General features: G+C 42.3%; 2 protein-coding genes across 8 annotated transcripts; both read left to right on the top strand.

Annotated features, from left to right (window-relative positions):
- The first annotated feature begins 1172 nt into the window (after positions 1 to 1172).
- ddx3xa (DEAD-box helicase 3 X-linked a) lies at positions 1173 to 17760 on the top strand. Of its 7 annotated transcripts, none has more exons than XM_063887775.1 (21): positions 1173 to 1336; positions 1428 to 1500; positions 3551 to 3602; positions 4426 to 4473; positions 4978 to 5037; positions 8094 to 8267; positions 8770 to 8896; positions 9286 to 9393; positions 9475 to 9574; positions 9659 to 9794; positions 10100 to 10197; positions 10286 to 10384; positions 10567 to 10727; positions 10831 to 10975; positions 11331 to 11475; positions 11774 to 11818; positions 13241 to 13422; positions 13836 to 13953; positions 14050 to 14203; positions 14486 to 14607; positions 14792 to 17760. In XM_063887775.1, exons 2-21 carry the CDS (start codon positions 1456 to 1458, stop codon positions 14890 to 14892), a joined length of 2220 nt encoding a protein of 739 aa, XP_063743845.1. In that variant the 5' UTR covers positions 1173 to 1336; positions 1428 to 1455; the 3' UTR covers positions 14893 to 17760. The 7 variants fall into 7 exon arrangements, with proteins under 7 accessions (XP_063743845.1, XP_063743849.1, XP_063743847.1 ...); XM_063887779.1 differs by having other exon boundaries at positions 8094 to 8201; XM_063887777.1 differs by lacking the exon at positions 11774 to 11818.
- Positions 17761 to 20922: 3162 nt separating this feature from the next.
- Positions 20923 to 27979, top strand: nyx (nyctalopin). Its single transcript, XM_063888295.1, is given in 5 exon segments — positions 20923 to 20944; positions 23010 to 23296; positions 24425 to 24729; positions 24876 to 25434; positions 25436 to 27979. Coding segments are annotated over 5 exon segments (1470 nt in total). The 3' UTR covers positions 25733 to 27979.
- Positions 27980 to 27993: the final 14 nt, after the last annotated feature.

The raw sequence follows: 27993 nt of genomic DNA on the forward strand, positions 1-27993 counted from the left end.
ACATAAAGAATAGTAGAGGAGGAAAAGGACTCATAGTTAAGTAAAAGTAATTCATCCTCAGTGCAAACTATTCTATTACAGGTTTAAGTCCTTCACTTAAATAAAAGAAAAGTTACAGGACTTTCATTTTTGATGTTTGTGTAAATATATATATCTTAGCAACTTTTGCATATCCCAATTTCCTCAGTTAAATAATTCTGATTTTGTTTCTGATTTTTCCTAGTGACTTTTATACCAATTATAAGCCTATACAAAAATCTAAATTAATGTATAAATAAATATTGACATAAACACATAGGTTAAGTAAAGTACATTCATGCATAAATGCTGTTAATCCAGTTTTTTCATATATGATTCTGAAGTGGGTCATAAAAAGTATTATTACTTTTGGTTTATTTTACTGAAGTAAGACTTTAATTGCAGGACTTTTGAGACCATACTTTTTAATTAAGTAAATCTTCTCACTTAAGGTCTCAGTACTTCTTCGACCACCACTGCGTTTCATAATGTAGGCCTACTTTGTTTTTGTTTTAAAACTCAAATACTTATTTCCACCACTACGCCACTGCTAATGAAGAAACAAAACCTCGCGATACTTGCGCAACAGGGTTCTGTTTACAGAGGTGATGTCTCGCGGTATTTGAACACGGCGTCTGATTCCACCAAAGTCAAACGTACAGGCTAAATACTTTTAATTAATTCCTAAAAGAAGCAACTGTCACAAATCTCCCCTATTTAAATAAATAATTATGTTTTTGATTCATGGTTCGTCTGAGTCACTTTATAGATTCATAGTATTAGCTAATAGAAAATATAAACAAACTAATAAATAAATACAAAATCATAGGTTAAGATATCCAGCAAAGAGGTGTACATTCATGCATAAATACTGTTCATCCAGTTGCTTCATATAAGATTCAGAAATGGGACCTACAAAGTGCTATTACTTTTGTTACATAAAGTGTATTTTGATGTACTTTTCCCCTTGTAATTTAAATGCAGGATGTGCTTTTTTATGTTTTATATAATGTAGGCCTGTTTTTTGTTTTATATAACAAATACTTATTTCAGCCACTACGCCAATCCAAACGAAGAAACAAAACCTCGCGATACTTGCGCAACAGAGCGACGGCCTGTGGGTTAGAGAGGTGATATCTCGCGTTACTTGAACAGTCGGTGTCTCATTCCACCACGGTCAAACCTGCCGGCAGAGTTCCTGTTTCTTCAGCTCCACACTCATCATCTTCATTTGGAAACTTAACTAACGGAATTTATATTTATATAACGCAACATCGTTTTATTTATTTAAAGTAATCGTCAAGCTAACTTTTTACAGGTAACCGTTGGTCGAACGTAATTTTAAACAGAAAAAAAATATTAGCATTAGCCGGTTTTCGTGCTAACAAAGAAATTCCTTTTCTCTTCAGAAATAATCCCCCATTACTCTCTTTAGTTATGAGTCATGTGGTCGTTGATAATCCACACGGTCTAGATCAGCAGGTGAGTGCCTCTTTTAAACTGTTCACATGTTGTGTTTTTCTTTAAAAATGTGGTTATTTTCCTCTACGCACATGTAAGTTTCGATGAGAAAGAAGCTACTGTTAGCATAGCATCGAGCTAAAATGGAGGAGATGATTTCGAGAGGATTTTTGTGATGGCGGAGCTCGTCTTTACGAGACACTAAAAGCCGTATTAGTGATATGTTTCACTTACTTAAAAGGCCAACACTTGTCTTGACCTTTGATACACATCTATGTGTTGTGAAAATGTATTTCTATGAATGGAAATGTACCCGGTTGGGTAACATTTTTGATCTTGCCGGTATCCTGCGAATGCTAATGCTAGGCCTCTCAACCTGAAACGTGGCGCAGGAGAAAATGTTGGCTTCGGGTTTTAGCCTCCATTAATGTTTCTGAAATATAACTATTGCGTTAAATAGGAAAATAAATAAGGCTCTGAAGTCATTTGTTTGTATAATATGTGTTTACTCTTAGTTTAAATAGATATTGTTGAATTGGCGTGTATTATCTTTTGAATTTGTCTGCATTTCCCTGTTTAATGACCAGGGACTATACATTAAGCCAAGTGTATATCCCAATTACCCCCAAAGACTCTATTTTAAGAAACATCGGTATGAAATTAGCACAGATGGATCTCAAGTCTTTGGTCGAGTAAATGACTATTCAGCTTTTCAAGTCATTTTTATTATTGCAGTGGGTACAATGGTTTTAAGCCACCATTACTGTTCCTGAAACCCAGATCTCGAGATGAATAAATAGGGGACTAAAGTCATCAGTTTCTATAAGCTGTTTTTACTCTTAGCTTAAATGTATTTTAATTAAATATTGTGTATTATCTTTTGAATGTGTCTGTATTTCCCTGTGGTGGGCAGGGACTAGATGTTGGTTGGAATATAAACATTATATTTTAATTTAAGCCAGTTTCTTTTTTACACGTAATCCCAAAGACTATATGCAACACTTGGTCGAGTATCTACCTATGTTAGATATTTAACTGGTTAGTTTATATACCAGTACAATGGTTTTTACCCCCCATAGTGTTTCTGAAACACATCTATTCAGTTACTAGATAAGTAAATAAGATACTTTTCATCAGTTTGTATAAGTTGTTTTTACTCATAGTGTATATATATATTGTATATATTTTGAATTTGTCTCCATTTCCCTGTTTGATGGCCAAGGACTTGGTGTTGGTTGTTGGATAAATGACCCTTTATGACCCATCCCCCCCACAAAGACTATATGTCATATGAACCGAAGCAATGGCATTAAGTCATAAATGCACACATTTGTATTCTTTGATATTCAGCTTGTACGTTCATACACAATTACTGAATACATGAATGTAGTTTTTATTTATTTTCATACTCCCATTGTCTTTGGTTACAATGATTGTTAGCCACCATTTGATGTTTCTGAACTTATATATTGAGTTAAATAGGTATATAAGAGACTAAATTCATCAGTTTGCTACCTAACCGTTGGGTACTATTTAACTGCACATGATCCTGTTCGATCACCGGAACTAGAAGTTGTTAGAGAAATCAGCCCCCCAGTCTATATGTAATATGAGAAGAAGCAAGGACATAGGATTTGCACAGATTGGTCTAACGTCCATGGTCAAGTAGCTCAACGTTTAACCGTATTTTTTATTCTTTGATATTCAATTTAAAATGCTTTGAAGACTAAAATCAAAGGTCAACTCAGGGTTTTTCTAGATAAAGGGGAGTGATATGTTTTGGGTTTATATGCACTTTACAAATGCATCAGAGTGCTCTCTGTATTTATGGCCATTTTGATACTGACTGTCAGGAAGTGTCCAAAATGCATCGCGCCATGGGCCCAGTGTAAGCTAGTTTTGTAAGAAAACCGAAGGGAAGTGAAAGTGGATCTGAGAGCCAAACGTTGAAGACAATGTTATCCGGTTACTTCACAAGTGCCATTGTTTGGTTCTCTCCTTATATTGCATTACTTATAGTTTCATTCTTGATAGTGAATGTTTACTTGAGTTTTCCCCTCTTTTTTTCTAGCTTGCTGCCCTAGACTTGAACAACGCTGACGGACAAGGCGGAGGAACTGGCAGTAAGTATTTGAACTGATTTTCTAAAAACCGGTCAATGTAAAGACTGATGAGATTACCTCCGTTTTTTCCTCATGTAATTGTGGTTACTGTTTTATTGATGACGTCGTTAAAGTTATGTTTGAAAACCACAGTTCTCCAGGAAATGTGAGATGTATTTTTTAGAATAAATGAATGCCGGGAAGGCACGAAGAACCAATAAAAAACTAACAAGTAAAGTAAATTCAACAAGTCATTTCATATGATTCGGAAATGGGCCACAAAGCATAAAAAGTGCTATTACATTTAGTACTCAAGATGAATTTGAATGTACTTTTTATACTTCTACTTTAAATGCAGGACAGTACCAATCTGTAACAAGTCAATGCCCACATTATTTCCCTGATAATTAACAGTACTTTGCATTAAATCTGCTACACTATCAGTTGGTCAACCTCAGATGCAAGCATCCGCTAACAGAGGGGCTAATGGCATGCTTTTTTCTGTTGCAAACGTACATTTTAACAATCTCTTGATCAGTTCAAATATAATCCTGTAAAGTTGTTATTTAAAGAAGATGTTTTCCAAATTTAAAAAGGTAGTAACGGAGTTTTTAAAGTACATTTATTAAGTTTAGTTTTTAAATTAGATTTTCGTAGTGTTTTAGTAGATCTCAAATAGTAAAGTTGACTTGTTGTTGTAGCTTTACTTGTAACAGTGTCTTTCTTGTGAGGGAATTTCTTTTATGCATGTTTATCTTTAGCTTGTCAATAAGTGGCAATGTTTCATATCTGAGAGAATCGTTGTTGTGGTGCGTGACGCGTCGTTTTTCTTCCTCCTCCCCAGGGCGTTACATTCCACCTCACCTGAGAAACAGAGAGGGACCCAGAAATGGTGAGTTTAATCCAAAGCTCTCGCTAAGCCTCAGTCAGACCATCAACACAGGTTTGGCTCGTGGTGGTCTCGTTAATGGTGAAAGCCCATCAGAGCATGGTAAAAGCAAGCACAATTGAAAATGGGTGAGGTATTATTAAAAAGAAAAATAACAGGAAACAAACGCGGTGCGCCCGCAGAGCGCCGTGTGGAGTGGGGGTTTTCTATTTGATAGCTTATTTTGGCCTGGAGGACGTAGGAAAAGTGGTTCTGTAAAATGGCTGTAGCCTGGAATCTCACCCCAGATTGATCACGAGAACAAAAACGAGGCAGAATTCAAATTTTCCGACAAGTTGCACTACTTTCATTGGTTATCTCCACTTCTTGTCTCACACATCCGGACAAAAGGAGTGCTAGCTATTGGCTGCTCTGATCAATGATTTTTGAAGCCATAAAGAGGTAATTTAAACACATTTCTCTGTACTTGACCTTTTCTTCTCGTTTGACTGTTTTCTTATTCCACAGCAGGAAATGCTTATTCCGCTGGTAGACAGTACGGTTATTCAGTGGCACCTGTAAACCTCTGTAAGTCCCTTCTGTCTGCTTTCGCTGAGGGCAACCCCTGCATTTCCAGATGCATGAAATAGCCATTTTACACACCAGCAAAGCCAGTGCAAAACGAGGGGGGGGGCTCTTGATTAATTGATGTGCTTTTTATTCCTGCTGGGATGCTTGCCATCACAATGAGAATTACAATATAGGTAATGATACATTCTATGTAGCTTGCTGGGTTATATAATGCTTCTCTTAACCAAAGTGAGTTTTAAATCTATTAAAAGGTCATTTAAATGATTTTCTCACCACACATTGAAGCCCTTATTTCAACTGCAAGGTCCCTAAAGTTACAGTGTCCACAAACCATGGCAGGCAAGACACAGACATAACTGTACTGCAGGAAGGGATGACTGTATGATTGGTAACTATTAGGGTAAACTCAAGCCCCGCACTCATGCTGCACGAGCCAGGAATTATGGGAGAGTCTTTTTATAGCCTGCTTCCCTACCTTTGCTCAGGTTACCCAAGACTTGCCTCTCAAGAGCTTGCCTTTTACCATGCCTACAGTGGGGGTTGGCACAACAGACGTGGTATACCTTGCCCTTTACCTGCATGCCAAGTCATAGAGTTTCATAGCGTACATAGTTGAGCACCGAGGCAGAGTCAATGTGCCCTTGCTTTGTCACTTCCTGGAAAGGGTAGCAGGATTCAGGGGTAACACAGTGTTTGTCAAAGCTTGAAGTTGGTGCATGGTGCCTTCAAGACTGCTCTGCATCACTGGTGGCTGTCTTACTAATAACGAGGCTATCTCTGCAGTGAAAGTTGCAATCATGAGTTTCAAAGTTTGGGTTTTTCATTTACAGGAAACTGAGCTTGCCTTACTCAATCCCAGTCATTATTATTACTCTGTTTCTTCTTCAGAGACCATGTAGCTTTTTGCCTCTGTTCACAGCATACTAAAACACTATGTAAAAGTGCTCCGTGCAATGCGTGAATGCAGGCTTTTGTTCCAACAACTCGAACAGTCCTGGTGAAACCCCCTTTAGATTAGGCTAACTTTTGAACCAACATCTGCTGATGCAGCCACCTTTTCTCTATTGCATATCCCTGACTTGTTGTGTTTGAAAGGGACGTTTGTTTTGGATTTCAAAGTAGAGGGACTGCTCAGTGTTCATTTTCTATGTATTGTTGGCTAATGATGCTTGATACCTTCAAGACTGCACTGCATCGCTGTTTACTCTCTTACTAATTACGAGGCGATCTCCGCAGTGAAATAAATGTGCATAATCAACATTTAAAGGAGGCATTTTATTTGCAAAGAAACCATGATTACGTTGATGCATCCAAAACCCAATCCCACTATGTGTTACAAGTCTGTTCTTTGTTTCTTCAGAGACTATGCGTTCAATAATGAAGTGCATGCATCCTTTAGATGAGCTCTGCGGTGTGAAATTGGACTAACTTTTGCACACAGTCACCTAAATATTCTTAAAACTGCTGACTCGTAGTGTTTGAAAGGGATATTTGTTTTTAAATGAAAGCAGAATGATTACAGCTTTATTTGGTTCTTAACTATTGTCTGGAGCTGCCTTTAAGTCTTCTTTATACCTGCTTGTTACTGCACCAGAGGATTGTTTTTTCAGTTTTAAGCAAACTGTCTCAGGGTAATTTATAGCCCCATGTGAAGTTCTTGGTTATTAAAAGTCAAAGGAGTCCTGTATCATGACGTCTTGGAAGCTGAGCAGTCTTGAGGGACACGAGACTCCCTTGGAATATGCGACACTGTACTAAGGAACATATTCTCCTTTTTACAAGCACTGTTGGATTCCCCTCGACCCTTTTTGCCTGGACTTATAAGAAGGGGTGGGAATTGTTAAGCTTTTATTGACATCAATGTGCCACTTTCCACTGTAGAGGTGTGTGTTTACATATTTTCTTTCTCCCAGAAGATTTTTGATTCATTCCAACTTGTATTGGAATGAATCAAAAATAATTGTCTGATGGTTTTTTTTAGGTGGTTCCTCCTTGGATTATTCTAACAGATGTTACAGATTGCACGCTTTCACTTCCTCGGCTTGACTAAAGGATGAGTTGTCTCGCAGTATGTGTATTATTAGGCGCTCATGGTTAATTGGATTGAAAAAACTCTGGTTTGGATGGCGTTCGATCATGCATCTCTAATCAAAATTGTGAGTTTGTTTACTACCAAACTTGCAATACGTGCGGTTAAGCCTTTTTAAACCTAAGGGTACATTTCATCGAGACATTTACCCATGCAAGTTTGATCCCCCCCCCCCCATTGAAACATGGAAAACCTGCACAACACATCAGGTAAAAACAGTGTGACCCTTTTATTTGAATGTGGTGAGTCCAACATTGCTTAGAGAAGAACAGTTACTTCACTGGTTTCTGGAGATGTCTTGTTGATGTGACGTCACCTGCGTTGCTGTCTGAGAAACTCTGGCTGTGAAACTGCTGCACGAGGTGCTTTGCATTGTTTTCAGTGTGCACATGCATCATTGTTGTCAGATAGCAGTGCCCCCCCCCCTCCATGCAGTACTTGGATTTTGGGATTTGAAAACTAACATCAAATTGAATCATTGCACTAACACGTTCTAATGTCTGCACCCCACTTTTGCGACTCCTCTCTTGCTTTTTTTTAATTGCAATGCAGCTCTGAGAGGCCCTACATGCGTCTACAACTGACCTAAATCCACATTTTCACAATACAACTAGGATTTGCTGGGCTTTTGGGATAATGGATTATGATTATTTTTGATCCAACTCCTTTGCATCCTCGCTCTTGAACGGGTATAGAACTTGCTTTGCATATTTTTGCCTCTTTTTTTATATTGAACAACGTTTCCCTCTGAATGTTTTAAGACCTTTCTGTCTAGTGGAGTTGCTTGCATCCCACCTGTCAGTCTAACGATAAGCCCGTCACTTTAAGAGAGACTTAACGGCTAGTCAGGCCAATGTGAACTTGCTTTCTGACGCAGATCAGTGACATGTGCAGCATTATGCTCTTCCTCACAAGCCTTTCATTCTGTTTTTTGTTTTTTAAATGTGCCATCTTCCACCTGAAGATTCACCCGGATGGGACGGTGGCCGCAGCAATGGATATGTGAATGGTTATCACGACAACCGCTCTAATGGGGGCTATGGAGGACGAGGAGCCCCTCGCAATGATAGAGGTGGGCGTGGCGCCTACCGTGGTAACAGGGGTGGAGGCTCGTTTTATCAACCATTACAGAATGCAGGTGGGAAAACCCTGTCGTGCTTTAACAGTGTCTAACTATAGCCCCGGTGTTTGGAGAACGACAGAGTAGTTTAAAGGGATAGTTCTGATGGTTTGGTGTGGTGTGAGTGTCTACCTGCAGAATATGGGGGGTCTGCGCACCACCCAATTTGGAGAAACAGATATTTGCATTTCACAAAAGGCAACCGGTTCTCCAAACCTGGTGCGAGCCGATCCATCTTCTGTAGGAAGGCAGTACCTCACAGCACGCCACTTCAAACACAATCCCAAATATCCCTTTAAGATGGAAGCCCTCCCCCACCCTTGTCATACAGATGCTACGCTGTTACCCTGCACATGCATAATGGACCTTATCATGCTTTTTTATAAATAATTAACAGTAGCCGTGCTCTTAGTTTGAAGGGATCTTTCGCCACCTTTTGGTAAGAGAGTGGCGGCATTTGATTTCAGCTGATTCTGCAGAAAGGAAGATGGCTGACGGCTCTCTATCCGCTTCTTTCTAGGAGTTGGCAGTGAAGGGAACTTCTCAGGAGGAGCTCCTCGTGATGCCGCCTACAACAGCTTTGGCGGACGCAACGACAGGTCAAAGTCTACCTTCTTCAACGATCGTGGGTCAAACTCAAGGGGAAGGTTTGTAGGAATTATTACTTTTATTAAGATGTTGTTTTAGGCGATGTGGGAAACGTGTCACAGCAAAGGATGTAGTTGGATCTTAAAGTCCTATAGATATTTATTTGGTACTGGTGTACACAATGAATTACTTAATAATATTGCAGCCCTGAAAGATAAAAAAAAATAAAGTGCAAGGGAGAACATATTTCAAGTAAAATGCATTAATAATGAACTTGTATACAAGTCAAGTAAAATGAGATGACCTGGAATACTGTACATTATAAAACTGGAACTATGTGAATTAGGAACATGTTTTCCCCTCAGCTATTATAAATTCCCAGAGATAACCTGGAATTTACATCTCTTGAAGGCTCAGAACTTAATGGTTCCTCCCTGTTTGTTTACAGATACGAGCGCGGGGGTTTCTCCAGCGGCGGAGGCGGAAACCGCTGGTCGGACGAATCCAGAGAGGAAGATTGGTCCAAGCTCACCGCTCCCAACGAGCGCCTGGAAGCGTAAGATCACTCATAAATGACCCAAACAATAATTCAAAACTGTTGACTTCGATGCTCACATTGGCTGATTGTGTTTCCCAGGGAGCTGTTCTCTGCAAGCAACACTGGTATAAACTTTGAGAAGTACGACGATATCCCTGTGGAGGCTACAGGAAGCAACTGCCCACCTCACATTGAGACCGTGAGTCTATAGCGCTGTGATGCATGCATTCCCTAACTGCGTTTCTATATGAGCGTTTGCTGACGGCGTGTCTGTGTCCCGTAGTTCCACGATGTTGACATGGGGGAGATCATCATGGCGAACATCGGAATGAGTCGTTACGATCACCCCACCCCGGTTCAGAAGCACGCCATCCCCATCATCAAGTCCAAGAGAGACCTGATGGCCTGCGCACAGACTGGTGAGGCACTAATTACTAGTATATGATGCAAGTGTCTTTATGAAACCAAGGCGCAGAAGAATTAGCTTAAAGCTAGGACAGGGTACATGCATAACAATCAAAACGCTCTCGCTCACATTCCCTTATGATGGATAAATGTTCTCAGTGTTGCCTTTTGAGAGCTTTAAAAGTATAATTCTTCTTCATATGAAACACTTAACTTAATTTAGAGACAAATGATCTGATCATTGAGTCATTCACCTTCTCAGGAACCTGTTCATCCTGTCGGTTCTCATAACTGAGTAAAACCTCCCGCTGTGTTTCAGGTTCCGGAAAGACTGCTGCCTTCCTGCTGCCGGTGCTGAGTCAGATCTACAGCGAGGGGCCCGGAGAAGCGCTGTCAGCTGCTAAGAATGGCGGACAGGTACTGCAAACAGAACGTGCACAGCATTTGGAAACTAACCTGCATACATTTAGGATTTGTTTGTTTGACATGTCTTTTTTAAATGCAGGATAATGGAAGGTATGGCCGCCGTAAGCAGTACCCTATCGCCATGATCCTGGCCCCCACCAGAGAGCTGGCCTCACAGATCTACGACGAGGCGAGAAAGGTGAGCAAACCAGTTTTAATTACATTCTATGGACAGTAAAGCAGTCGAGTTCCTATTATAGAATCAGGGCTGTACCGAATAACATTTGGACCGTTTGGTACAGCCCTACATAAAAAAAAAAGAACATGTTTTTCAGAATTTGCTTGAAGCTGACACTTTTCCCCTTCTTTCTCTGTCTTTAGTTTGCCTACCGCTCTCGTGTGCGTCCCTGCGTTGTGTACGGCGGTGCCGACATTGGCCAGCAGATCAGAGAGCTAGAGCGAGGCTGCCATCTGGTGGTGGCGACACCGGGACGTCTGGTGGATATGTTGGAGCGGGGGAAGATCGGCCTGGACTATTGCAAGTCAGTATAAGACGCAAGGATCCACACTTTAAAACTGCTTCTCTCCCGATGGAAACGCCTGCTTTAAGTGTTTGGTTATTAAACATGAAATGTGTGTGTGCAGCTTCCTGGTCCTGGACGAGGCTGACCGCATGTTGGACATGGGGTTCGAGCCCCAGATCAGACGCATCGTGGAGCAGGACACGATGCCGCCTAAAGGCATCCGCCAGACCATGATGTTCAGCGCCACCTTCCCCAAGGAGATCCAGGTACGATAGATTGTCAAATATACAGAATATTATGATGCATATCAGTGCCCCAGTTTTTCTTACTCAAAGTTTCCCTTTAATTTGAATCCAATGATGCCTCAAAGAAATGGAGAAGCAAAAGTATTTTCCTGAGATCTGTTCAGGAGTGTTTCTGCATATTTATTAAACTCTGTATTGAATGTTGGTTGATATCAAAGAGAGATGACTTACTGTGACGGTAGCTGCTGCTGTCTCCTTGTCTTGACACTTAAGCGAGGGTACGACCTAAGAGGCTTCAAGCCACGTTTGTCAAAAAAACCCTGAGCATAGACAGACTAACTCCCCTGCGTACTAATCCTTTCCATTTATTGTTCAGATCCTTGCTCGTGACTTCCTGGAGGACTACATCTTCCTGGCAGTGGGCCGTGTCGGTTCCACTTCAGAAAACATCACCCAGAAGGTGGTGTGGGTCGAGGAGAACGACAAGAGGTCCTTCCTGCTCGACCTGCTCAATGCTACAGGTGAGAAAAGCATGCCACGTATATGGAAAGAAAAAAGTGGGGTTTTGCCTCCCAAAAAAGGTCCTGTTAGGCTCTAAAGTATCATGTGTGTTTGTCAGTCTGTCCCATATTGAGCTAATGTTGACTTTGGAAACTTATCTGCTAACAAATGTACAGTAAAATCATAATCTAAATGTCATGTAGGGGTTATGAGAGGTGGTGTTTTTAGAGGGGTTTTAGCTTCTCATGTTGATCTAAAGTTGTCATATCTGTGTACTGAGAAGCCTTACGTTTACCGGCCGGTTTGGTTTTATCTTAGTTATTCCCAGTGATGAAAATGTGACAGAGGCTCCAGAGAAACCGGGTAAGTGTGAACATATTATAACCATTTCACTCTGACCCACAGAGACATCACATCCCACAGCTCATCCTGTCCCCCCTGTCCCCAGCTGTGCCTCGTTTGATCTTTGTGTTTCCTCTCATTTTCTTTCCAATAAGAGCTTCTAGTGCATAACATCCACCCCACACACACACACACACACACTGTAGTGTTGGCTGCACTCAGTAGAGTTAGTGTGTTATCGACACCGGCACAAAGGTCAACGCGTTGCCTGACTCGTTGTAGAAAGAGCGCTCAGTTTCCATGAGTCAGACGGCCGTGATTTAATCCTCTTGCAGGAATACAAAAGTTTCTGTAGATCCAGTTAGAACGAACAATCAATGTTTATTTTAATGGTTCCCGTAGAGCACTCCCTGGTGATTTCCACTCCTCTTTCCTTCCCACTTAAAGTCACAAACACGTGACTTCTACGTCATACAAGGGATGCACTTTGCTTTTGTTCTGTTTCTGGTGCAGCTGACACTATGTAAAGACACGGTAATAAATCTCATGCACAGCCTTGGTTAAACACACACTTGGCGGTTGGGTAAAGCAGGGTCTCTGTCGATAGGATTAATCCAGTCAAATATAACCTGTATTTATTGAGTGCATATTCACTTTACAGCCTATAAAGGTATTTTAAGTATTTAGTTGGTAGGGACAGTGCTCATTGATTAACAGACAAATGGCTGTAAATAAGCCAGAGTTAGCTGCTATGCTAATTTCCATCTGTTGTCCCTAGCCAGATCTTAAAAGGCACCCTAAGATATCAAAATACATAAACTGATAACAAATCAAACCATAATTAAAAAGACATAAACACACCCTCATACAGACACAGACTATATGCACGCCTCTCACTACACCCTCCACATAACAGTTACAGCATACAGTAGGTTACAGTGGAATAAAGAAGAGTGACATTACATGGCTTTAAGCATTTGGTGATGTGGTTACAGATATGATGATAAAATGCTACTTTATTTTGAAGGTGCTCGTTTTAAATACTGTTGGTATTTCTCCCATTGACATGAACAGAAACCCTTCTTTACCTGTCAACCATTACCTGTATTGAGCTAAAAAACCAATGCACATGCTGGTTATAGCCCCTAAAGAATGGCATAATCAGAGCATGCAGATTTTAAACATTATGTATCTTTAGTGATGTGTGCAGAACATCTGCAGCCAGTGTTGTCGAGATTTCTTTTTTTATGCACCCCATGTCATTTTGATTTTAACTTCATAAGCTTTTTTTTAGAGCCAGTTTTAAGTTCCTGCTCCTACCCCGTAGTGACTCAGCTCCATCCCTGCCCCTGTCCCCCAGTCGTGAATGATCTTATGTTCTCTTTCCCCCTTCCCCTCGTGCTCTTTTGTCCTGCTCTCCTCCCCACCTTTCCGGCTGCTCAGGTAAAGAGTCCCTGACGCTGGTGTTCGTGGAGACAAAGAAGGGGGCCGATGCTCTGGAGGATTTCCTGTACCACGAGGGCTACGCCTGCACCAGCATCCACGGAGACCGATCCCAGCGGGACCGTGAGGAGGCTCTGCACCAGTTCAGATCCGGGCGCTGCCCCATCCTGGTGGCTACAGCTGTGAGTGACCCTCTTTCTTTAGCTCGTAACAGAGGGAGGTGTTTCCGCTCAACAGTGAGGGGTAGATGGTTAAACCCCCCCTTAGAGAGGCAAGCCACATTTCTATACAGAAGGAGAATGGTTGAGTTTTCTTCTGAGGTATAAGTTCTGTTTTTAGAGGATTTGGTATAAATTAGTGACACGATTTAACCCCACAAAGTACCAAGAGTGTGTAGATAATCTAGTCCCTATTAACCAGTCAAGACAGTCTCTTCACCTCCATTAACACGGCGATAAAACCAGAACACAGCAAAGCCTTTTGACTTGTTCTTATATTTTTAGAAGCCAAATTGTCATTTAAAAACCCCAAACTCTTCTCTGTAATTTGTATAAACACCATCTTGATATTTAATATATTTTAAAATATTGTCCAGGTGGCTGCCCGAGGTCTGGACATCAGCAACGTGAAGCACGTCATCAACTTCGATCTGCCCAGCGACATCGAGGAATACGTTCACCGTATCGGCCGTACGGGACGTGTGGGCAACCTTGGTATGACCCTCCTCTTTATTTATTTTTCTAAATCAAACGTGTTTCTTACCTCGCTTTTTTGAACGACCGTCTAACCTCCCTCTGTTTTCCCTGCAGGTCTGGCCACGTCGTTCTTTAACGACAAAAACAGCAACATAACCAAAGATTTGCTGGACATTTTGGTGGAGGCCAAGCAGGAGGTTCCCTCTTGGCTTGAAAGCCTGGCCTACGAGCACCAGCACAAGAGCACCACCCGGGGACGCTCCAAGAGGTACAGCGAGCGGCTCCTCTTCTATACAAGCGTTAATGTGACCCTGGGCACATTTTAATGTCTAGCTTTGGTTGTAAAACCTTTAAACTCAGATGGTTTGTCTCTTGTGCATTTTAGATCAGATTCCGTTTTATCCCAAAGCACTGAGCCTCCAAGAGTCTGGCTCTTCTCTGTTGCTTTGTCTTGTTTATATTGACGTTGCGTAGCTGGAGGTGATGTTGAAGCCTTGAAGTTGTACAGTGAGATGTTCTGTTCCTTAAACACTCGTACGTTCTTGTCCAGGTTCTCCGGTGGATTTGGAGCCAGAGATTACCGCCAGACGCCCGGCGGCGGTCCCTCAGCCTTCACTAGCAGCCGCGGCGGTCGCAGCACCGGAGGAGGCCGTGGCTTTGGAGGAGGTGGAGGTAAGGAAACGACACGCCCTCAGTCTGTTAACACGCCACTTTTTGCGTAATCCTATCTGGTATTAAAGGTTAGGGTAGGATTTAATTCAGTTATACTCTGTGGGACGAATAAAGGTATTCTGATCTACAAGGAAAAGACTGCTGATGTTACATTTCTTTGCTGACCTCTGACCTCTTTGTCCAGGTGGATTCGGTGGCGGCGGCGGAGGAAACTTCTACGGCAACAGCGACAGCTACGGGGGAAACTACAGCCACTCCAGCAGCGTGGATTGGTGGGGCAACTAGTCGCCGACAGGAACAGGTTGCCTTTTTTGCCAACCGCACCCAATGGAAACCACATGTTAACTTAAAGGCCAGACCATAACTAAATAAAACACACACACCCTAACCCTGTGTAGCTTCACTGACACACAGTACATTACCAACCCTGGTTCTCTGCCATCCGCTTTCCTCGACAAAAAGGAAAGGTGCAGCAAGCAGCGCGACGCTTACAAACAAACCCAACACCACGGAGAGCCACCGGCAGCCCAGAGACTGCAGCGGGGCGGGGGGTAGCGCACCTCGGAACGAGCATGGATGCTGACGTTGCAAAAATGTCCGACAGCAACTTCGGACTTTCATTGTTATAAGAAGTATTTTTGTTCTTTTTTTTTGTGGAAGTAGGCGGGAAGGAAAAAAACCAATCGAAAACCACCTGAGGATCATTTGTATGTTAATGTACTGTGCCTTCTGGAATTTAGACAGGAAATATATATGTATCCATGTTTTCATTTCACCAGAGGGCCGAGAGCTTTCTCTTCAACTGAAATAATTAGATTTTATTTGATATTTTGTTTGGTGAAAAAAAAGAAAAAGGTTTAAAAAAATATATAATAAGCAAATCAAACCTTGGCAAGGTATTGTGGCTCTGACGTCACGATTCCATTTGAACTTCAAATTTAATCGCAGGAACATCACGTAGCCTCGTCTGTAGTCTACACACAGCTAATGGAGCCAGTACCAAGTCTGATACCACCCGGGCCACTCCGTGAAGCAACCGCATTTTTTAAAATCCGAAGAGACAACGTTTTCTTTGTTTTGCTCACTCTATCCTGGACAGGCTCCTTCTTTTTTTTTTAAACGGATAGTCTTTGAAAAGCCATTCCTGATGTTATCTTAAGAAACACAGAAGTCATTAAAGCTCCGACGCGTCGCTGAGGCTCGGACTCGAAACTCCAAAATTGACGGTGTAACGGCAGCTAGTGTTACCAAGTGCTAGCTAACGTTAAAGTGGGCGGTGTTTTTTGTTTCTTTATTTACTTGAGACATTTTTGGCGGTGCAGGTGCGAAATCAAAAAAAAAACCAGATTTTACGTTTTTTTTTTTGATTTTTCTGGAAAACAAAGAATGCCTGCCATCTTTGAAAGTGAAGTTCAAAATGGCCGTTGCATAAAGGACCACAGCATCGGGGGGCACAGCGTGGTGTTAGTGTTTACTGAATCAGCCGCTGAAGGGGGGGGGGGCCCCTACATTGGTATTCTACGCTTGCAAGTGTTTTGTTTTTTGGTCAAGGAACAGGAAGGACACGAGAACTGAGTCGCAGGCTTAACTTAATTACAAACGTTTTCTCTTTTTCAAGCTGCGTTGGAGGCAGGGTTCATCACTGAGGTTTATCGGGAAGACAGCGCAGGGTAGAGCGACACTTTCCTCCCCCACCAGGGGGGTCGGGGAGATTCGGTCAGTGCATCGGTATTGTTGCGGCTTTGGCTTCCCCGTCGCCGCCGTGCAGTGACGCTGTGGAGGCGGCCCGAACACGCGGGCCACTTCCTCCTGTAAAAAGTCAAGTATAAAAAATCTGCGGCTCCGTGAAGCCACAAGCAGGCTTTTCCTCTCAAAGAGGAGCAGCCAATCGAGAGGGGGAGACAACGCTCCTCATCGGGTGCCTTGAAAACCTTTATTTTGTTTTTTTACTTTCTAGAAATTGATCTAAAAAGCGGATGCACTGGCTAGTGTTGAGAACTTGAGATTGAATGGTGCTACTTGATTTAGGCCCTTGTTCGTCGTCGTCGTAGTGCCCATCAAGTTTTACAAGAAAAAGTTCTTTTATTGCACATCTAGAGTTTTATATAGATGTCTTCTTGGATACGTGTCCTTAAAGCTTCCAAATATTGTGTGTGAGGAGATTGTGAGAAAACGACGCAGCTTGTTTACAAAAGGGGACAGGTTCTCAACGTTTAAACCAGGATTTATTTGGGACCAGGGGATTTAGCAGTCTTGGGGGGAATTTAGCCATTTGCACAGATTTCTAGATTCTACTTTTTGCTGCTAGTTTTGTGTAATTTATTAAGCATTTTTGACAAATATTTATTTTTGTAAGCCTCAAAGTGATTCTTTGAAAGTTTCAGAAACTTGACCAAAAGACAGTACAAAAAACACTGGCACTTGAATGTTGAATGTCACCTGTATGCGTGAAATTTATATATTTCGGGGTAGTGTGAGCTTTTTAATGTTTAAGATACATTGGACTCAGTAAATAATATCCACAGCTGTTTTCAGGGCCTCCTCAGGGCCGCTCATCTTATCTATATATTAATTGGTCAACAAAATTTGAAATGGAATTGAACCAACATGCCAAGGTTTGGAAATAAAGCTGTCAAAGAGCATCAAAATCTCCTGAAGCATATCAGTGCTGACTCTCCAATCGTGTGATTCTTATCTCTAATTTGACCTGATGATTTCTCTTCTCCAGTGAATGTCTGGCACATGGCAATCCTTAAAGAAACAAACATGTGGTTTATTCTCATTGTTGTATTTTGCATATATGACGCCTCTGGATTTTTATTTCCGCGTGCACGTGGAGAACGCCGCGTTTTCCTGCGAGAAAACCTGAGGACGTTCTCCACGTTCCCGCGGAGAACCCGGAGCTCTTTAGACGTAGACTTTGCTTTCTGTATTAGCTTAGAGGCTACTGCACTGCATGGGAAATACTCAGCTGTGCAAATAAATTGTATGATTTTACCAAAATAAAAATGTTTGAATGCAAAAAAGAATCCTGAAAACTCCAGCATGTTTGAACTGTTTCCTGTAGAGACTCCTGTAGCAGCAGAGGACCTTTGGTTTAGGACAGGCTTCATTTCTTTTGGACAAAATATAAAGTTTTCATTTGTAAATTCAGCTGTGTGTTCGTGTTTTGTCAAACCAGGCTGACGGTTGTAGGGTGTAAACCTTATTCACTGTTTCTCTGATGACCCAAACAATGAGTTCAAAGCCGTTTGGGATGTCCCTTTTATTTACTTGCTTATAAAGATGCACGATTAGCAAAACCATTTCAGGTGAAGTCAAGTCATTATGAATAAAAGCAGGACGGATATCTGGACAGTCTTCAGACAGAGTACACTGAAGCCAGCTACATGTAATCTGTGTGTTTTGTCAAACCAGGGTCGAAGGTGTGTGAGGGTGTTCACTGTATTCATCTGTAATGACTCGGGGGATAAAGGGGATACATCTTAATGTTAACCTAGAACAGAACATGGAGCTTTTGGGGATTTACTGGCTTATAAATGTGTACAATTAGCTAAATCATTTGAGGTGAAATGATGTCGTATAATCATCTTTAATTTCCCCTTGTTTCCTAAAGTTGTGTTAAATGTAGTTTGTCTGGCAAATCTCAGTTTTATAAGATGAGCATTACTTTATTAACCCCAACATAAAAATGTCGGCTTCAGACAAAAACTACATTTAAGCCAGCTACAATTTTAGGAAACGAGGGAAATGATTACTCGGATGTGTTCATCGAAATGTCAGGGAGAAACTTTACAGCAGGGAGCATTAGAGGGCGTGGAATATCTGCCTTAGTGTTTTTATTGATCAAATACACATTTAGCCTTAGCTGTTTATCGAGGGAAAGATATTACGGGAAATATTTCTCTTGACTTGCATTTCTTAAAGCCATTAAGGTGATTTGTGAGAACGCCTGAAGGACGTTTGAAACTTTATTCTACAGAATCAGAAATCGTTTATTTGTCCCGCAGCGGGGAGCATGATCCCAGCGTGCAGAGAACGAGAGGGAAACAGTCAATCCTGGCTAAGTATGCAGCTGTTATGAATATCACTCTAACTAAACAAACTGAATAGCAGATATGTACACCGCGGTGATCAGTTGCAGGTTATATTTCACAGTTAAAGGCTCAGGCTGTTATTGGAGGTCTGGGGTATTCCAATCTATGTGTGTGGGGGGGTCTATCGGGGTGGTTGTGCAGTCTGCTGCATGAAGGAAGGACCAGCATAGGTATCTCTCTGAGAGACACCGAGGGTGCAGCAGCCCGTCACTGAAGGAGCTGCACAGCGATGAAGACTTCCTGCTTTTGTTTCAATTGGCTATTCCGATATATTCTGCATCCGGTTGTAAGAGTACAACAGAAATCAGATTGACTATTCAAACTACAGCGTGCTTTGTTGCTGTTCAACACAGTGGCATCACTGTTACACTTGTGCTCCTATTGGCCAGCCCTCCAACAGGTTGTACCTGACAGGCTAAGGGCTTCATCTCTCCTCAATCTTCTTCTCAAGAATTAAAATTTCTTAAAATTTCCTCTTTTCTTTTGTCAGAATTTGTTTTGTTTTTGTTTTTTTTAAATTTGACTTCTTTGATATTTCTTTAAGGAATTTCACTCTTTTCAGTTTCTATTTTTTTCAAAATGTCCTCTTTTTTTTCTCAGAATTTGATTTATCTGGTTTCAGACAGAGGGTGAAAAGAGGAGCTGCAGCACAGGCAGTACGAGAAAAAATAAAGGGCTTTCTGAACATTAGAGCATGGAGACATGTCCCAGGAGAGACACTACACACTGATGTAGAGTAATAAGGCCCCTTTAAGGGTTTTTAAGGAGGCTGAAGGAAGCCCGCCTGTCCGCTCAGATCCAGAATAACTTTTACCGCTGCACCATCGAGAGTATTCTCACAGGCTGCCTCAGTGTGGTAGGGCAGCTGCTCTGTAGCTGACAGCAAGGCCCTGCTTATTTAAAATGTCCTATCAGTACTCAACTGAAGTTATAATTCACGGCAACTCCGCTCCACATCCTGCTGTGTCACAAAGTCATGAAAAAGTGAATTAAAGTGATAACTTAACCCACCATAAATCAGTGTTACAGGTATAAATGGTCATTAACTAAACAGAAAATATATGATAGTATAGTAAACTCTTTAAATGTATTTAACAAATAAAGGGTTTTTCAGCTTTTATGCAATTTTTTTTCAATCATTTCTCAAATGATCAGCTGTGGGTTTAAGGCCTCATTTTGTGCCTGTTTTTAAATGAATGGCCCCGTCTCTCTTTCCTGATGTTTCATCCATAATAGAAATTGATATAAATATGGAAACGCTTAGGTGGTTAAATCTGGTTCAACTTTATTAATCATGGGCGACTCGTGCTCCTGCAAACACGACGTTAAAAATACCAATAATTCATTTGATGTTTCCCCCAGAAGACCACTTCAAAGAGGGCAAACGTGCATGTTTCCCCGGCCTTGTGCACGTTAAATACAATAATCTTACTCAACATATTTATTATTGATCTCCTGTCATCATATCACAGCTGATAGCGAGAGGCTGATCCGCTAATCCATTTCAACATCTGCATTTCAAGTTTCATTTCCAACTTGATGCTGTTTCTGTGTGTGTGTGTGTGTGTGTGTGTGTGTGTGTGTGTGTGTGTGTGTGTGTGTGTGTGTGTGTGTGTGTGTGTGTGTGTGTGTGTGTGTGTGTGTGTGTGTGTGTGTGTGTGTGTGTGTGTGTGTGTGTGTGTGTGTGTAAGTTACCGCTGTGCTTTTGATCTGAGAGCTTCTCTTTACTTCTGTAATCCCTCCGTCCATCAGTCCATCCAGGGGATTTCACTGCCATTAAGAGATAGCTTTTTGGTGTGTGTGTGTGTGTGTGTGTGTGTGTGTACACATACAGTGACGGGGGGGAGGATGAAGGATTGCAGCACACTCTTTTAGCTGCAGACCCCTCGGACAGAGGTGCACGGTGCAGCCTGCAGGATGGAGACGTGCAGGACTATCTGGGTTTCTACGCACAGAGGCATCTTTCCTGAAAGATCTGCAGGTACGCTCTTTGTTTTTTGTCCCTATATTATTCAAATAACCTTTCATGCAGGTTATATAACATTTCCAGCAGTTTTAGAGTCAAACGGAGCTCCCACGGTGTCCTTGGAGTCACTTTGCACAGCTGGATTTGGGACGTGTTTTTATATTTCATCATTAAGTGCTGCTGTCTTGTTGGTTTTTGTGCCGTTTCAGACCTCCGTTAATCCTGGCATGTCCCAGATGAGAGACTGCAGTAATGACTGTCATCACTTTCACTGGTGAGTCACTTTCACTCCTGTCACTCTTCCTCCTACTGCAGCTGGAAATGGTGTTTTTATAAAAAAGAAATGTGAATCCTCGTTAAATTCAATTTAAAAAAGACACAAAACCCTTTTTTTCTGTTGGATAATGGAAGTATTTCCTACGGTTAGATATGAGAGACGTTAGCAGTACATTTATATGGATGCACCTTGCAGCATAGCACCACTCGCATTATTTTCTTGCACTATTTTATGTCTTATTTCTTGTGAGAGGAGCCTGGGATTTAGGATGTTCAACAACTGTACTGAAGCTTGTTGTGCATATGACAATTAAACCTTGATCCTTTATCATTGAATAACCGTGACCCTTAATAAACAGCAAGGCCTAAAAGAATAACTGCATAGCTCACATCTCAGTTCAGAAATACTGCTGCTTCCTTTCACACAGAAAACATTCTAGGAGAAAGGAGTGCAACTTCCAAACCAAGTATCAAGAATAAAAACATGTATAGGTCCAGGGGAAAATAGGTTGCATTTGTATGGATGCACATTCTTTTATAAAGCCTAAAACTCTTAAAAAAGGCAAAGAAATAAAAAAGAAATAAGAAAAATAAGTAAATATTCATATTCTCCTTACTCTAAACACACAAAGTAAATGTATTTCTTTTATCAAAGACAGGCCCCTACTGTTATGCAGCTCTGGGGCTTATTTATACTGAACCTTTTTCACACAAATCAAACTTAAAATGCAAAACTACAATTCATTGCATTTCAACCTCTAACTAACTCTGGACTGAGGAAGTGAAATCTCACAAAAAGATATCTTTAATTGGATTTGTCTCATTGATTTGAATGCATCCCTAATCAAATGAAATATTGTCCTTAGAAATCAAGAAAGGTTGGTTTGAACCCCCTTACAGACACTACATTGAGAAATGTGGGAATTCTAGCAACAGAACTGTAATTCCAGCCTAAAATACTAAAAATAACTCAGCTTTGGTTCACAGTTTAGTCTAATAGATCATATGAGATGATGATAGCTACGATGCATCGCTAATAACAGGAAAAGATCTCCTAAGATCTCCTGGAAATGTTGGTTTTCCCTCCTTCGAAGTCCTTTTCCAGACAGGGATTGCTGTTGTGATTGATCAGACTAAAAGGCGCTGAAGTGGGGGCTGGCGCTGCGGCCTGCAGGGTGAAGCAAATCCAGCAGGCAGACAGGAGCTATTGTTGTGCAGCTAATCTGATGTAAGCTGCGCTGCAATAATCACATCATCATTCCAGCAGCTGCAGAGAGAGCCTCACACACTCAGCCAGACTCAGACATGTGTCTTTGGAGGGAAAGGAGTCAAGAAACTATAGATGCTTTATCAATCCATTCTGTGGCGGAAAAACCCCCTAAAACATCTGGACTGTGGAGGTCAAATCTGGCAGAATTTGTATTTAGTTTTCTATTTACCAGATGGAGGAATACTCACATTCACTATAACCAGAGACTTTATTTGTTAAGTGGATGTTAAAGCAGATGTGTTCGCCCCTCGGTTTGTGGACTCATCTTTGGGAATGTTGGCGTTCATTACAAGGAAACATATTGTCCCCATCACTTTGCATTAGGATCATTTGATTCAGATGTCCTGAGAGAAGTGCAGAACTGTACAGGAGGACATCTGGAGGACTGTTCACATTTTCTGGGTGTATTTCTGGTGACCCAAGAGGTGCAGTTTGGACCTGTGACACATTTAATATTAGTGATAATTGAATAGAGAGTAGTAGTTGCTCCCACTTTGCAGCACACTGTAGTTACTGCACTAGTTCTAACAAAGTGACAACTAGTGCATGGAAATACTCAAGAGAAGTAGAAGTATGAACGTCAGTATTGAACTAAATTACTTTCTACCACTTCTTTGTACTTCATGCATGATATGGTTAGTGGTTTTGCTTTGTGTTAGTTGTAGTGTGGGTTTTAACAGCATGCTAACTTCAGTGTTTGCATGCAGCAAGTTACCTGCTGTTTATTCTGCCGTGTGTAAACTTCAGTTTTTTCGCAGCATGCTTTAGTGTTGTTTTGTGATTGGTCCTGCAGTGTCGGTGCTGTGCCTGCTGCCCCAGGTGGTGCTGGCTCGGTGGGCATGTATGCGAGCGTGCCCCCCCTCCTGCACCTGCACCCCGGAGAAGAACTGCAGTGTGCTGTGCGACCGCTCCCGCCTGGCTGAGCTGCCCGGAGAGTTCCCCTGCGAGGCGGCCGCCATCAACCTGGACAAGAATGCCCTCAAGTTCCTGTCGGAGAGGGCCTTCGGGACCCTGCCCTCCCTGAAGTCGCTCTCTCTGGAGCACAACAACATCTCCTTCATCACGCCCGGAGCATTCAAGGTCTGAACTTACTTTATTCAAAAGAAACATCACCTGCATGTTTATGGGAGTCTGTACTAAACACTGATTGTGCAGCAGTCTGTGACCGGGGTTCCCTCTTTGTGGTTATGCTTTTACCTTTATGGACGTCTAAATGATGAATAGTTATTGTTTAATCCACCTGACAGAAACCTAGAGGTGCATTGGTTTTAAATGTGAGGGACTGGGGTTAAACACATGAAACATCTTTTGTCTTCCAAATGTTCGGAAAGGTTTGAGAGATATTGAGAGAAAGATATGTGTATTTTGGCTCCAGATGTCCTGTTGTAAAAAAAATACAATAAATACATCTAACTAAATTAAATCTAAATTAAAATGTACAACAACAGTTATAATAATGGAAGACTGTATTTCCATTAAACCAGGAAAGAATGAGCTGTTGCTGTGCACAGCTAAAGTCCATCTGTTGACCAGAACATATAAGTTCTTTTGTTTTGAAAATCTTAATCAAATCTACCAACAGGTAGCCTGCTTTTACTCCTAATACTTTTAAGTACATTTTCCTCATCATACTTACATGCTTTGAGTTAAATACCATTCCCAATGCAGTACTTTGACTTACTTACATACTTTTCACAGTGCATAGTTAGTACTTTTGCTTAAGTAATGGATCTGAACTTCCTCTATCAGGGCTGGCCTTTTTATATGGCTATTTTATCAAAACTGCGATTTAAGGTATGATATTGTTTCACATTTTAAACATCCTAAGTGTTTGAAGCTGCATTGATGGCATTTTCTGTGAGCTGCAAAATAGAGCAGTTCTAGTGTTTGCTCTATTATAGTCTTTATCCATTTAGCTCTGGTTAGCTGGCAGCCTCTGCTGTGATTGGTCAACCGCTTAGAGATGTCCCGCCCCTTACCCTATCAAGTACAATGTGTTGGGGGGCGAGCCAATAGCAGCGCGAGTGTTCCAATAGTCCTTTGTAGAGCATCAACATCACTAAAACCTATAGAATCCACTACAGGGAATAATAGAGCCTCTTTATGTCGGGCTTCTCTGCCGTATCTCTGTCTGAATGAAGCTGTAGTTTGGAGTCATATACGTTGAAGAGCATCTTGTGAATCCTCCCCTTCCCTTCTTTCTTGCAGGGCCTCCCCAACCTGGTGGAGCTGAAGCTGGCCAACAACGACTACATCAGCTACCTGCACACGCGCACCTTCACCGGGTTAAAGAAGCTGGTGCGCCTGGACCTGTCCAACTGTAACCTCTTCAACCTCCCCGACCGCATCTTCATCGAGCAGCCGGCGCTCAAGGAGGTTTTCTTCTTCGAGAACAAATTCCGCAGGATTCCCGGGACCTTCAGAGGCATGGAGAACCTGACGCACATCTACCTGGAGAGGTGCAAGATCGAGGCCGTGGCCTACAACTCGCTGCTGGGCCTCAGCCGCCTCAAGTGAGAACCAGCAGGAAGCGGCGCGACCAGATGTGCAGAAATAAAGAAATGTGCTTCTTTAAAAAGAGAGCATTGAACTTTAACTCTTAAGGAGAGTTTTCATTTCTTTATAGTACAGTTCTAAACATCTCTTCTTCTTGTGTCAGGTTCCTGAACCTCCAGGAGAACCGCATCAACGTGATCCACGACCAATCCTTCCAGGACCTGCTGCGCCTGGAGAACTTCTTCCTCAACGACAACCAGCTGACGGATCTGCCCCGCTCCGCCTTCAAGGGCCTCAGCTGCCTCAAAATGCTGAATCTGGGCGGGAACAAGCTGATCAACGTGTCCCGGACCTGGTTCAGTGACCTGGTGGAGCTGGAGGTGCTGTACCTGGACAGGAACCAGCTGGTGAACATCGAGGAGGGCACCTTCGAGAACCTCACCAGCCTGATCACGCTGCACCTGAACAGCAACAACCTCACCACGCTTCCCTTCCCCGTCTTCCAGCCCGTCTACTTCCTGGGCCGCCTCTTCCTGTTCAGGAACCCGTGGGAGTGCGACTGCTCCCTGGAGTGGCTGAAGGACTGGATGGAGAGCTACAAGCTGGTGCGGGACATCCCCTGTGCCTCGCCGTCCTCCGTGGCCGGACTGGATCTGGCTGAAGTGGTTTTCGCCAAGGTGAACGGCACCTGCCTTGACCCCGGGGAGCTGAACCTCACCACAGGTGTCGTCGGCGGTCGTCGCCACCACGGAGAACCGCTTCAACAGCCTGATCTCCAAGCTGCTGCAGCAGGAGCTCCGGGAGGAGATGGGGAACGGGACGGAGAGCCTCCGCAACGGGACGCTGCTGGGGCCCGAGGAGGGGCAGCTCTCAGGGGGGGTCGGAGGGCGACAGGCCAACGTGAACCAAACCTTTCTCTGGAGCATGGTAGTGTGGCTCATGTTGGATTTGATCGGACAATTAGAGAGTCATTACTGTCTCTATGGTACGAGAACTTTGGAGACGGGGTTTGCTTTCTGACGGACAGCGAGGAGTAGCTTTTCAGATCGATGAGATAACGGAGCTTCATTAAGGTTTCGTGGGGCTGCTGTTGTGAGTTTGCCCCGCCAAAAGGATGGACTTCTGGATACTTGTGAGATGATAGCACGACAACCTGAATATTCTCGACTATCTTTACAGGAAAGACTGATGGGGGTTTATACTGTTCTTTAAACGTGTGAGTTTGCACTGCCAGATGTTCGATTTTCTGGATATCTTTCTTATTCCCAGATGGGATTCAAGGATGTTTATCCAGGAAAGCACGGAGGGAAACTCTTCCTGAAACGTGGCAGTACTGGTGTGAGTTTGCCGCTGGATTGTTGGGATATTCTCGGCTGTCTTTGGAGGAAAGACTGATGTTGGCATGGTGAAATGTAAGCTCAAACATGCTTCTGTTTTACGTGGTTGCTGGTGTGAGTTCACCCTGCAGAAAATAGGATTGTGATCATGGCAAACTAAAACAATGATGAGTATTTTCAGCTCTGATAAGAGGGAAAGACTGACGGGGGTCTTTTGTGTGACTCTGCAGAATGTAGGACTTTCCTTTTACAAATGACAGATAAAATAAAACATCTCTCATCCATGGACGCACGGAGCGGTAATCTCCCCTTCACGCTGCCGCTGTGAGTTTGCAAAACGTAGGAGTTTCTGGACATTTGTCTGTTGCCTGGATGTGTCCTGCTATCTTCAGAGTAAAGACTGACAGCATTTATCTTCACACGAGCTGCTCAAATACCATAATCTATGGTATTTATAGATTAAATATCCCATGCATATCCTTCATCCTCATTAACAGCTGCAGGATTCCTCTCCACCATCACAGAGGCGGATTACCAACGTGATGAGAGTGTAGATGTGAAGCGACACTTCTTCTCCATAATGCTCATTTTGAATTAATATGACGTAACATTCTCGGTTTGTAACGAGGGTGTGTGTTTTGTACTTCACATGTCTGGAGACGCTGTGGTGATACAGGTCTCTGCTCGCTCCTCTTCCTGCAGATGGAAACGTTCTGCAGCTTTTCCATAAACGCACTAATCTTCTTACGGCTCAGAGTCCTCGCTGCTGGCGTAATGGACCTGTCTTTCTCATCGCTTCCCTGTGCATGGGCCGGTTTCCCCTTATGGACGCGACCTCGCTCTAGCACAGCGGCGGTGTGATGAAGGCCATATGTCAGATTGTGCAATGGGGGGGGGCGGTGTCAGCTATTTTACAGAGACGACACAGGAACTGCTCTTAAACACATCCTGCAAAGATTACATAGAGAGGAGAAATGTACCAAGTACCCAAGTACATACTGCAAAGTACAAGTGCGAAGTACATTTACTCACTTGCTGTACTTTTTTCATACGTGTCAGTATTTGTATCTCACTGCAACACATCTGTTTAAACCTCTCAGTTTGTAGCTCCTCTTATTGCATGTAAAAACACCTGCACTGTTCTGAATGTGCGTCATATTCTGGGTACAGTACGGCAAAGATTATATGTAGGGATGAAGTACATTTACTCAAGTACACACTGCAACAAAAAGTACTTGTTCTGTTTGTACTTTATACTTCTAGTTTCAGAGGCAAATATTGTACTTTTGCATAAAAACACAATATGACAGATTTCATCCGAATATAATCACACTCACACATTTTGAGAGGAACCTAAAGGGACTCCCCGCTGATAGAATACAGCATTAAAACGGAATAGTATAAACATTCTAATATTCAAATACTGTGAAAGCACTTCTGATACTTGTACTGATAAAGGATCTGCCTGTTGTGGATTAAGCATACTTGTACTCTACTGGAGTATTTCTACTTAATGCTACATATACTTTAACTCCACTACATTTGAGAGGGAGATATTGTCTCCGATTCATACAGTCGGTGCGTTTTCTATAGAAAAACCCATAATATGATGCGTTACTGTACTGGTTAAGAACCCAGTTTTTAAAAACGTACCTGAAATGTTTTCCATATTAACAAAGAACTACATTAAAATGCTCTTACTGTATGTTTGAACCTCAGAGAGAATACTATCATGTTCACCTTGATACTGTGCAAAGTACTTTTGATTCCTGAAGTACTTTTAGCTGATTTAATGTGTGTACTTCCAGGATTTCTGTACTTGTAATGGAGTATTTTAAGACCTAAGTACATGATCTGAGTACTTCCCCATCCTCCGGCAGTGTTCATATATAACTGTGTTGCTGAGAATATTAAAGCACGTCTTCTGAAACGTCTCTCTTCGCC

The sequence above is a fragment of the Eleginops maclovinus genome, chromosome 7 (assembly GCF_036324505.1).
Source record: "Eleginops maclovinus isolate JMC-PN-2008 ecotype Puerto Natales chromosome 7, JC_Emac_rtc_rv5, whole genome shotgun sequence".
Taxonomy (NCBI): Eukaryota; Metazoa; Chordata; class Actinopteri; order Perciformes; family Eleginopidae; genus Eleginops; species Eleginops maclovinus.

Excerpts from the sequence above, each read along its gene's own strand:
- ddx3xa (XM_063887775.1), top strand. The coding sequence starts at position 1,456 with ATGAGTCATGTGGTCGTTGATAATCCACACGGTCTAGATCAGCAG. Across the intron at positions 1,501-3,550 it reads CACACGGTCTAGATCAGCAG|CTTGCTGCCCTAGACTTGAA; the intron begins GTGAGTGCCTCT and ends CTTTTTTTCTAG. Across the intron at positions 10,385-10,566 it reads TCTACGACGAGGCGAGAAAG|TTTGCCTACCGCTCTCGTGT; the intron begins GTGAGCAAACCA and ends CTCTGTCTTTAG.